General features: G+C 38.4%; 1 protein-coding gene and 1 pseudogene across 4 annotated transcripts in view; both read right to left on the minus strand.

The window, feature by feature from the left end:
* The window catches only part of col14a1a (collagen, type XIV, alpha 1a), a 167,416-nt gene that overhangs the window by 9,170 nt on the left and 145,742 nt on the right, over positions 1-12,504 (minus strand). For 3 of the 4 annotated variants that reach the window (XM_028471081.1, XM_028471079.1, XM_028471078.1), the window contains 6 exons: positions 9,552-9,605; positions 9,364-9,435; positions 6,368-6,403; positions 5,679-5,745; positions 5,329-5,520; positions 975-1,052 (listed from right to left, as the gene is read on the minus strand). In XM_028471081.1, the coding sequence (XP_028326882.1) occupies positions 975-1,052; positions 5,329-5,520; positions 5,679-5,745; positions 6,368-6,403; positions 9,364-9,435; positions 9,552-9,605 (499 nt within the window). The remainder of the gene's footprint in view (positions 1-974; positions 1,053-5,328; positions 5,521-5,678; positions 5,746-6,367; positions 6,404-9,363; positions 9,436-9,551; positions 9,606-12,504) is intronic. The other variant, XM_028471080.1, reaches the window with a different exon arrangement.
* On the minus strand, positions 815-928 carry LOC114478693 (uncharacterized; annotated as a pseudogene).

The raw sequence follows: 12,504 nt of genomic DNA on the forward strand, positions 1-12,504 counted from the left end.
CAAGAATCTCTTCCAGGTTCTTTTGAGGGTATTGATTTCAGCAAAACATAAAAATCTCAGCACTGATATATTTTCACAACACAAACCTCAAATCCTCACTGCACTCTGAGAAATCAATACACAGGAATATATTCATGGTTCAATGCGTTTGCTTGTTTTTCTCAGACGAGATATTCAACGGAGAGTGAAGCAAATCTAAGAAGTCTTTGTGCTGCGTAGTAACATTGTTACAATATTAGAGTGATTTTTTTTTTATAATGGACTTGGACTTGATTTTATATAGCGCTTTATCCCCACACTGAAGCAGTCTCAAAGTGCTTTACACATCAGCTCATTCACCCAATCACTCTCACATTCACACACCAGTGGGACAGGACTGTCATGCAAGGCGCTAGTCGACCACTGGGAGAAACTTAGGGTTCAGTGTCTTGCCCAAGGACACTTCGACACATAGTCAGGTACTGGGATCGACCCCCCAACCTCTCGATCAGAAGACGACCCACTACCACCTGAGCCACGGTCACCCTTATAATAATGACGCTGCATCAATAGCATTCTATAGCGCTTTTTTGGACAATCAAAGTCACTTTACAGAATTAAGGAATTATTCTTTCACTCCACACTTATTGGTGGTGAGCTACTATTGTAGCCACAGCTGCCCTGGGACAGACTGACGGGAGCGAGGCTGCCAAAGTCCGACCACCACCAACACTCACTCACTCACTCACTACATTCATACGAGGCAATGTGGGTGAAGTGCCTTGCACAAGGACACAATGACAGAATGACAGATGCTACTGCGGTGGCTGCAACCCCACTGTGGCACCTGGAATTCTCAGTGGTATCCCATCCATCTACCAGGCCCAGACCTGCTTAGCTTCCAAGATCTAACGGGATCGGGCAATGACAGGCTGGTATGGCCACAGTTTGTGTGTGTTTTTTTAGTTTCCTTTATGGCCGTGTGTGTTTCTCACCAGGAGCACCAGGTGGTCCTCGAGGTCCTTGTTTTCCAACTCCGGGGCTCCCTTTTTCTCCTTTCTCTCCTGGTAAACCTGATATCACACAGAGCCATAGAAAAAAAGCAATAATATATAAATCACATCATTCATGAGTTGCTGTGTGGGTGCTGACACAGCTCTGAGCTCAGAGGGTTTAGACAATGATCATGAAAACTGATCAGAATCAGAGCAGAACCAATCAACGGCTTTAGTGAGAAGAATTCTGCTTAGTTTTCAATCACTCTGTTCATCACACACCCTCACTGCCTGTGTGGGCGGAGCTAAGGCAACAGGGCTAAGCAAACTGAGCAATTTCATAATTAGAAATACACAAAAGTGACAAAAAAAACTACAAACAACAAGTGGCATGACAAAAAGCAAAATTTATGTAGACTTTTTTGATAATGTTCGACTCGCTACTATGTTGAGCATCATATTTTACAAATAGGATGATCATGTGACTCCTTTTACATTAAACTGGGAAATTAAAAAACAACATATTTAAAAGAGCATAGGGGAGGATCTAGAAATCAGACTCCATTGTGACACCACACTGGTTAGTGTAACTGCAGCCATCAGCCAAGGCGCCGCTGGGGTGTGCATCAACTGTTTAGTACCGAAGCACAGCTGATACTAGAGGATGAATCGATGCCCGACCGAACCCTGACGGAGCCACTCCTTCGTTGCCCGAAGCATTTGAAAGTCCTGGAGTGGCCTAGCCAGTCTCCAGACCTCAACCCCAGAGAAAATCTGTGGAGGGAGTTGAAAGTCCGTGTTGCTCGGCGACAGCCCCAAAACATCACTGCTCTCGAGAAGATCTGCATGGAGGAATGGGCCAAAATACCAGCTACTGTGTGTGCAAACCTGGTAAAGACCTATAGTAATCGTTTGACCTCTGTTATTGCCAACAAAGGTTATATTACAAAGTATTGAGTTGAATTTTTGTTATTGACCAAATACTTATTTGGTCTGTCATCATTTTAAGTGGGAGAACTTGCACAATTGGTGGCTGACTAAATACTTTTTTGCCCCACTGTATATATATATATTGTGTGGAGTATTAATAATGAAACGCATACTGTTAATGAAATGAGAAAATGGGGAAATTGAAATTGTTACAATCAAATACCAATCATTTGAATTAAATAACAATTGATTACATTTTCTTTTGAAAATACACATAGGCTGCTACCCAAGAACAAGCTTTTTTGCAGTTAATCAAGCCTAAAAGTAACATAGTAAAGCCAAACAGTAAGATTAATACAAATAAACAAACAGAAAAAACAGAAAAGAGGAAAAAACAGTATCACATAGAATTTACTGCTGGAAAACTCCCGAATAACTGATACCTTGATAATCACAGTAAACAGTGTGATATATTTGCAGAGTGTTCAGCTGATTTCAGTGACCTCATGCTACATTTCTTTGCCTCTGTGATATTAGACAACCACAAAAAAAAAAAAAAAAGAGTGATCTGCAGATTTTCTGTTCTGCTGCTTTTATGACCATCTACATCAACTGGGTCAGTGGAAAGGAATTGAGCAGAACATATTTCACACCATGTCTAATAAAAACACTGCCTATGTTGGATGTGCTCAACGATTTTCAGGATGGAATCTGCTTTTAGAATGGCCTGGTCATAAAGATTAGCCTCGATCTCTGACCGAACCTGCACACTCATCACCTTTCTCTGGATCATGACACCTTTATGTGAGTTATTACAGCAACAAACAAACAGATCATGAGAGGCCATTTGGTTTGACTCCTTATTTTCTGACAATGACAACTTCATTTTTGAAAAGAAATATTGAAGTTTTGGTTTTTTTGGCTGTAACAGTAAATTAAAATGCAGCTACAGCTCATAAATGTCACTGAAATTTGTCCAAATTACATTTTTGATCAGAAGCCACAAGAGTTCGAGTGACTGAGGAGTATCATAAGCACACTGGTCACTTCCTGACAAAATTTTTATTAGCTGTCTGCTCTCCTGTGTGCCAGTGTGTTTATGTGTGTGTGGGTCTGTGGCTGTGATGCAGACGTTGGCTTGTAAAACCCAGTTTCTCCTCCAAGGATTTGGGGCTAGAGAATGACCTAATGGTTATTGGAGCTGGCAGCTTCCAGCCTGGCGTGAACCACAAAGAGGTTCTGACCATGACTGCGAATTGTCTGGTGAGTCAAAGAGAAAGCCAGATGAAGAAAGATGATTCAAGCTCCGACTGAAGCCATCAGACATTTGTCGTCTACTCTGATTTTTATTCTTGAAGTTAAAAAAGATCAAATTGTTCTATTTCTGTGAAATTAAACCAGCTTGTCCCGAGCGTCCAAAACAGACAACAAAAAATCTTAATATAAATCAATGATTTCTAATCAATTTCCAAAAATTATCTTTTTTTTGTATCACAAAAGCAAAATGCTTTCTTTGTTTATTAAATATGAAAAATCATTATGTAAAAATTGCGACCATTCTTCTTCAAAAGTCATAGAAATAACATAAAATACACAACCACAAATTTTATAACAGTAATTATGTGCAAAAAATATTTTTTATATTTCTTTATCTATTTTTCATGTTCAAGGCCGTTCTCTTTAACTACAGTAAATTATAGGTTGACTTGCATTGAATAGAGTGGTAGTAATAGACAGAGGAAGACATCTTTCTGTAGCGTTCTATTATTATAGACAGTACGTAGCAAATTGGATCAGATGCAAGAGGGTCTTGGTAACTGAGGAACCATCCCGCCATAACTCAGTTAAATTTTATAAAGATTGGTTAATTACGAACTGAGATAAAGATTTTTGAGGTTTTGCCAATGATGCGACATCGGGATTTTTTGGATTTTTGAAAATGATCCAGAATCAGTATATTGATCCGGATCCCCTCCAAAAAATAATGGAATTTTCCCATGATGTAAGGTCTATCTTTGTTTAAATTTTGTCAAAATCCTTTTGGCATGGGGCGGTGTGTAGCTCAGTGGGTTGAGCGCCCGCCCCATGTACGGAGGCTGTAGTTCGTGAGGAACTACAGCGGGTCCAGGCTCGATTCCCGGCCTGGACCCTTCCCCGCGTGTCATTCCCTGCTCTCTCTCACCCCCTTCCTGTCAAGCAACTGTCATATAAAGGCCACTAGAGCCAAAAAAATCCTTTAAACAAAAAAAAAAAAAATCCTTTTGACATAAATCTGCTAACAGACGAATAAAAATCAACACTGATGAAAATATTAGCACGTTGGAGGCGGTAACAAAGTCAGGGAAACTGATTTTAAAGAAAAGTCTGGTTAAAAATAAACACTGATAAGATCTCGAGCGTATTTCTTAAACCTTGTTGATAGAGGGTTGCACTACAGCATGGTTTTTCAAGCACACTTGAATCTAAAGGTCGGCATTATGCGTGTGTAAAAAGGCAGATAAAGTTATTCTTACAATGTGATGTGTCGGAGGATGTGGATACATCTAAAACACAGCTCTGTGTGCACAGTTTGGGACTCGTGTTCTACAGCTTCACCTCAGAGACTGTAACTCCTTACAGCATGGCTCCAGATGAAAACCTTGCAGTTGTGTTCACCTATTTCTTAAGGCCACTGCTCCCTGATTCAGACGGGTGTTAGAATGTTCTGTTCATTCTCTCTCACACACTGTTAGTCCTGTCACTCTGCCTTACTCACATCCAACCACCAGAGTTTAAACAGGCGGAAAGGAGGAGGTGATCAGTGAGAATATTCACAACAATATTTGAGTTGCTCTGTTTTGTCTGTTTTCTGAGAAAAACGTATTTTAGTCTCAATGTAGTCATCACAATTCCTTAATGTTTTTGTTTATTTTCAGCCAATTAACTTCATCAAATATCTATTTGTAAAAGATCTCTTTACATGTATCAAAATGATTTACTGGAAGCTTTTTTGTTGAGTTTCTACTTTTAAGAAGACGTGAGTCCATTTTGTCATCAGTTTAGCAGTTCATCATGCTTATATTTACTGGTAGTCTTAGTCTAGTTTTTGTCAGGTGAAAGAACATAGATGATGAAAAAGCAGTTTAGAGCAAGATGAACACTTCAGCACACTTTGTTAGACAATGATTTCATAACAGAGCCTTTTATTTTCCTGACAAACACTACATTTGCAAAGTGCTCAAGTGCTGAAGGTATTTTCTGTAAACAACTCGACATTTGCCAGTATGAATGGAAGCAAAGCTTATTATTATCTTTTCTGTCAGGTCTCGGCCCTTTGTTTACAAATGTTGCAGTTCACTACTTAAACCATCAAAGAAATTGGACTGTTACATTCCAATTACGAAGCAGTCTATGTAAGTTTGTTTGTTGTGTCCTCCTGTCCTACCTCTCTCTCCTGGTTGTCCGTTCTGACCATTTGTGCCAGGGAAGCCTGCTCTGCCAGGTTGACCTTGCTCTCCCTGAGGCCCCTGGGGACCTCTCCTGCCTGGTTCTCCTGGTGGTCCGGGCACTGGTCGTACTGACACTGACGAGTGAAGAGGGATTTGGTTGAGGATGGAGTTATAGCGAGACAAGTGGCCTGTCAGGGGAGAAAGATTGTTACAAAATCCGTCCTGAAACAGTGATTTATTTCCCTCATTTTAAGGCAAATTAGAAAAGAAAAAAAGCAACGCTAGTAAAGGTCACTGTTATGTAACAGAAGCAGCATCTAACGAATAAATACCACAGGTTACTCACTCTGGATGAGCTGCTCGCACACTTGCCGTGCGATGGCTCTGACCGCTGCTTGAGTTTGAACATCACCCTGAAGAACAAACAGAGTACACAGGATTGGATTTTACACACTGTTGTCTATGAGCTGCTTTCCATGTGGCACCTACGGGAATATAAACATCCACATCCATCAGTTGATAAAATCATGGATGGAGTGTTTTTATTATGTGCTTAGTAAACAAGCATAACTAGTGAATCACTTAATTTTATATTGGCAAACAAAAGGGAACTCAGGGCAGTGTACCGACTGTCAGGATGTCACGTACTAAACAAGTAATTGTTTAGCTGATGACTGAAAATCGTCAGAAATTTAGACATTTTTACCAGTTATTAACAAAAATAAATTATTTAGAATAATTTACTAGATTCGACAAGTCAGGTTAAAAATCACCAAGTTTATTCATATAAAAAAGGCAAAAAAGTGTTTATGTTTTGGGCTCAGCATCTTGTTACATTATTGACCAGTTGTAACATTTCGGGTTTCGTTACATTTTGTGTTATAACAATTTGGATCTTGTTACATATCGGAATAATTAAACATTTTCGTAAAAGAAAAAACAGAATGAATAAAAAGGGGATACCTTAATGTACTTCAACAACAAAAAAAAGTATGTTTTTATTGCCAAAAGAAGAAATATTACACAGACACTTACACGTTCTCCTTTATCTCCTTTGGTACCAGCAGGACCCTGCAACAGAAAAGTAGATACAAACAAAAACAAACAGTTAATTTTGGCGTCAAAAGCATCTGAGCCCATGTTCTTGCTGTACATATGACCAAATACACTTGAAAATTGACAACCTGCATCACGGCTATTAGATTATCTAATAATACATACATAAACCCTGACATTAATGTGAAAACTAGCATATGGATTCATATCTGACAACGTGTAGCGCACAACAAACCAGTGAGTATCAGAGTTCACTGCTTTGTGATCCAGAGAAAAAACAACCCAAGCGTGTGCAAACATGATAAATATCTGTTTGATACTGTTAAAGCTTTTGAATATGTGTTTGTTTATCTTTAGCCCTGGCTGGCTGGCTGTGTTTGTGTGGAGGGATATCTGATGCATGTTACATTGCAGATGGCAAAAAGGCTTTGCCAACTTTTGATACAGTCATTAGAATGGAGCGCAGGTCTCGGCAGTAAAAGCCTCATGCTGGACATCTTTCTGGATGTGGTGATTCTTCCTGGGTTCATAAATGTTAACTATCCTATGAGAAGGTCTTAGGAATGCCAAGGCAAACCACGCAGGATCCCAAGAACAAAAAAAAGGACACTTGCCTCCAGCGCCTCGTATATAAATTCTGAATCCTGAGATGACTTAAAGTTCCACATCGGAAATGGCTGCTGCTACCTCAAAGATACCTTTGGCTTGTCAAATAAAAAGTTGATAAAAAGGAATCTTACATCCAATGTGGATTCACTGACAGAGACCAGGATCAAAGGTTTAAGGGGAGCATTTCTGCACTATAAGGGCTCGGCTAGCAGTTAGAAGAAGAGTGTTTTTATTCAGTCACACTTGGTAAACTTTACACTGCTCACAGGTAAAATGAGAAAAATCCATTTGAAATGCACAAGCACTGCAGTAACTATTAACTACATTTACGGTAAATTGCTTTACCGCTCACATCATGGCAAATGCTTGGTTAAAAAAAAAAGCAAGGATGAATTAATATTTTGATTATTTAATTAAAATTATTTTTTTTTAATTATCATATAATTATAAATTATTTATTTTTCATTTCCAATAGCCTACAGTACCTATAAGTTTGAAAGTGTCCACATTTTGTGCGTTTCATTGCCCAAATTACTAAACAGCGCTATTTCCTGGAACAGCTGCACAGTCTTTTTTTTTTTTTTTTTTTCGCTCCGCTGTAAGGCAGAGGGAGGCCACGCCCCCTCCCAAAGGCACGTCGCTCCTCTGCCTCTGTTTGATTTTGCGTGTTTGCGCATGTGCAGTCAGGTCCCCAAGATGACAACCATTTACGTCCAAAGGCAGCGTAGAGAGCTGCCTTTGGACGTAACCGCGCTATGCTAAATGCTATACGTAAGTTCACAGTACATTAGTGAATTGATATCACGTGACCGTTGCTGCTACGTTCTCTAGCTAGTGGGCGGGATAACACTACAGGCAGGATGACAGCGCTAGAGATGATAGAGAAACTTTGTTTTGAGGAAAAACGACAGCTTTTAAAAGACGGAGACCAACACCTGAGTTACCAGAGCTTCAGCAAAGGTAAGGTCAGAACATGTTTCATACTTTTCACAGTGAATGGTACAAAAGGAAGGATTGACTTTGTGGATGCTCCTCACTGAGGATGTTCTAAGTTGTTGTCATTTTCACTGTGTTTCGTGTTTCCAACACAAACAATGGATGTGCTGTCGTGTCATGAGATATATCTTGTTGGGAGAGTATGGAGGCTATATTAAATAATTGTTTATGTTTCTTTAATGGTGTTTATGATGTTGATTTTGTTAGATGGCTCAACACTTGTTCATGTGGATCTTGTTGGGTTTTTTCTTTCTTATTATGAATTTGATATTTTGATAAGCGCATTGAGATGACTTTTTTGGAAATTGCTTTATACAAATAAAATTGATTTGAATTGAATTAACACTTGCCAGCAGAAACATATGAAATTGTCATTGGTGGTCTTGATTTGCAACGTGCCTACCCAACCCTAGTGGTCACGGCACGTCACTGCTGCTAGTCAACATATTTAATCATGTGGACTGGAGGAGTTCAACCTGAGCATAAGAATAGGAAAGAACAGCGATTCATGTGCGTTTGAACATAACACGTAGTCTTTGCTTAACAGGCCAGTCTAAAGTACAACTATCTCTAAAGCGCTTTGAGATACCTTTGTAGTAATTAGTGCTATATAAATAAAATTGAATTGAATAATAGAGGTAAGAAGAGAATGGCTGGAAAGGTTTGTAATGATAATAGACACCAGCAGGAATGGCCCTAGGCACAGGCAGGAAGACAGTGATTGTTTAAAACTTGACTATTGCACTGAAATGTGTTCTTCTCCAGTACAAAAACATTAGCACAGTAATATATTTACATCAATAAGTTTTAATAAAAAAATGTATGAAGATATTACTCTTTTGAGGGTTTTCTGCCTGAAAGCAGCGGCTGGTTTAAGATTACATATGTGCAAAAAAGTATAAAATACTGAGACACAAATATTCTATTTGTTGTGCGACTCTGAACTCTTTTGTTTCCGTCAAAATAAGGCAGACAAACTTCATTTAACCATGACACAGTAGTTGTGTTGTTAATCATGATGAGCACATTACAGCTCATAACTGTGATTCACTGTAATTCAGATTCAGAATTATTTTATTTATCCCGAGGGGAAATTGCTTGAGTCACAGAGGCTCGAGAAATATTACAAATAAAAAGAATAAACACTAAAGAAAGAAAAAAAAAAGAAAAGAAAATGTCCATAATTAAGTAAAATACTGCTAACTAAAGAATTAAAAAAGGAAAAAAAAAATTTTTCTTCAAATATTTAATTTTTTTTCTTTTTTTCTATATTTGTACCTGAATTAGGGTATAGCTTACTAAAGTCCTAGACTGAACCCCAACATTTCCCACTGACTTCAGCACAGTTATTATTGAACATCTTTACTCACAGGAAGTCCTTGTTCTCCTGTAGACCCTGCAGACCCTCCTGGACCTGGAGCTCCTGGTGCACCTGGGACTCCCTGTAAGAAACACAAACAAGGAAAAAGAATGATGGAGAAGGGGATGGATGGTTGCACAGATAAAGGCAAAATAGTCAGATTCACTGAAGCTGAGATTGATCAGAAAACAAACTTACAACAGGCCCTGGAGGTCCCTGCTGCCCCTGTGGTCCAGTGTTACCTGGCAACCCCTGGAGAGCATTTAACAAATATTAAGTGTATGAAAATAGGTTAGACTTTGTTCAGTCAAAATAAGCTAGGATGACCATTGGCAAACACTGCTGCTTTGACTTGAGGCTGGTCACGTCCTACTCAACAAAGCTGAGCTCATGCTAAATGCTACGCAGTCCATTCATCATCTTGTTGCAATGTGATCAGAAGCTTACTGATCCCATAATATCTATGGTGAGCCATCTGAATGTGTGACGTAGATAAAAACACAATATGATGCTGGATTGGAAGTATTTTAGTATTTATGAGTCATTCCAACTGAAAGAAAAAAAAACGTTATTATAAATACTCGTCTGAATCCCACGGCTCTGGAAAAGCGATTAACCTGACGTTCTGCTCACTCTTTCATTTCACTTTGGATGTCTGCTGCACTCTGTGGTCACTTGTGAAGTCTGATGGCCTTTCAACATGGACACTCCTTCAATGGTCTGTCCTCATGATAACTCACTTTAAAAAGAGAATAAAGACGAACTCTAACCTCAATTATAGACTTTAAAAATATATATACAGTATTTAGCAATTTAAAATAAGCTATGTTCCATTGCAGTATTGCTTTTAGCCATTCTTTTCAATAAACAGCTATGCTTAAGCTTTCTTTTAACAAAGCCTATCTCTAAGCCAGATGTGGACAACTGGAGGTCCAGGGGGCCACATACGGCCCTCAATCTAATTTTGTGTGGCCCTAAAAGAAATTGCATAAAATGACACAAAAACACACAACATGACAGAAAGATAAACAAAATAACGAAAATACACACAATGACTTGGAAAAAAAACATAAAACTGCAACAAAAACACACAAAATGACCCAAAAACACGCAAAACAGAAATACATGAAAAATAATGAAAACCTGATGAACAAAAAAGAAAGAATAAGAAAGAAACCTTTGTTATGTTGGTTATTATTCTCAATGATAACATCACTGTCACATTTTTGTGGCCCCCCACTGTGATCAGAGTTGCTCATCCCTGCTCTAAGCTGTGTTAAATTCTGATACCACATTTCCATTTTCACAAAAATAGTTGTAAATATAACCAACTGTTTAGATTTTTAAAAAACTAATACCAAACTATGTGATCCTGAAAAACTTTAAGTTGACATCTCAAAAGAACCCTTGGTCAGAAACAATATCAGACATATATATAAAACATTTTGTTCTAAGTGAAACATGAATATTAGTCATAAACATCAAAAAGCTAATAAATAAATGTGTTTTTAAGCACTATCTAACAGTGCAACAGCCAACACAACATGCATGAATAGGCTTTAGTTAAGTAACTCCATCAATCAATGACAAAGTCATGATTGACACCGTCGTTTCCCTCTGATGTGATTGGCTGCATTTCAAACTAATCCAAAGTTTGTGCTATTTTTTTTACTTGGAAACTTTGGTTCGTACAGAGATTACAAACATTCAGTCTATGTGTTCCTCACAAGGACCAGAGAAATGGTCGTGAAGTTTCACTGAGAATCAATAAGAGACTATCTTTCTTCACTGTAGTGTAGTATAAACACTCGCGGATACAGACAAGGGCGGCATTAATCATTCTGAAATGTCAACACAAAAAAAGTGGCGAATAACAGAGCCTGAAACAACAAAAACTGTGATTTATCATTATTTCCATTGTGCTTTTTGTCATTGTTATTCAAACCAGCAACAGCTTTTTGATGTATTTGTGTATCTTGAAATATTGGCTTCACACTTTGTGATTGAGTTTCAGTTTTCCTAACATGTTAATGTTAAGTCAACGTTGCACAAAACAGCCTGTTGTGGTGTTCAGTGGAGCATAGAGTAAATCTCCATCTTCACTAAAGGCTCCTCTGGGGAGGATGCAGCACAAAGATGAGAAAATCGCTGCTTTCTAAAAGTTTTTAACAACAGCGCATTGACATGCACGCGCTTTGTCCAACTGACGAGAGACAACAAACATCACCAAAAGGTCTGGCATTAGAAGGAGATTGACAATGAGTCAATGTGTTAGTAAACACATTTGATTTGATTTCCCCATCCAAGACATTGATGCATCACCTCATGCATTAAAAAGATTGTACTGCACTGTGAAACCAGTTAAAGCATCTTCAAATATGTATTTCCTCTATTAGGCAGCAAGGTGAAAGGAAATATGTCTGCGACATGCACAAAATATGCTTTTTTTCCCTCACGATTAATAATTCTCATACCAATTCAGAGACTAGAAACTTCATTGGCCAGAAAGATAACCACATGACAAGCCAGAAAACTATGTCCGACGTGCTCAGACAAACTACTGCTGAGGAGATGAGTGTGTCTGGCCAACACAGACGGACTAGATGAATTATGTGTCTTTTTTTGCCTCTCAGGAAGCCAGACCAGGACGAACTCTCTTTCTTCCTCATGTTACATTTCTAGCTTAAACATATTCCATACTGTCGGTTTTAATATTGACAGCCAAACTGAGAAATCTAAGAAATAATCAGCTTGTGAGGATAAAACCAATGAATTTTACTGGCCTGGAGCTGGAGCCAACCAGATCTTTAGCCCTCCTATTATCCTTGGGGTCAATTTGACCCCATTCAATGTTTATCGTTCAAAAAATAAAAGTTGACTGTTTTTTTTTTTTGCTTCATATTTCACAACTTTTCCTAATTTGATGGGTACAACTGATTAGCCATAAAATGATCATGATTATATTTTTTCAATGTGCTGAACACATATTGCACGCATTGGTGTTCCACTGATGTCAAATGAACTCCAAGCTGTTTTAGCTGTGTAAAACATGTCTGTCTGTGACCCATGTGTAAACGTATCAGCTGCAGTTGCAGAGTTGATACTTTTGAGTTGATTTGAGGAAATTTGAATGCAAGATTTTCAAGATACA

This window comes from Gouania willdenowi, chromosome 16 (assembly GCF_900634775.1).
Source record: "Gouania willdenowi chromosome 16, fGouWil2.1, whole genome shotgun sequence".
In the NCBI taxonomy this organism is placed as follows: Eukaryota; Metazoa; Chordata; class Actinopteri; order Blenniiformes; family Gobiesocidae; genus Gouania; species Gouania willdenowi.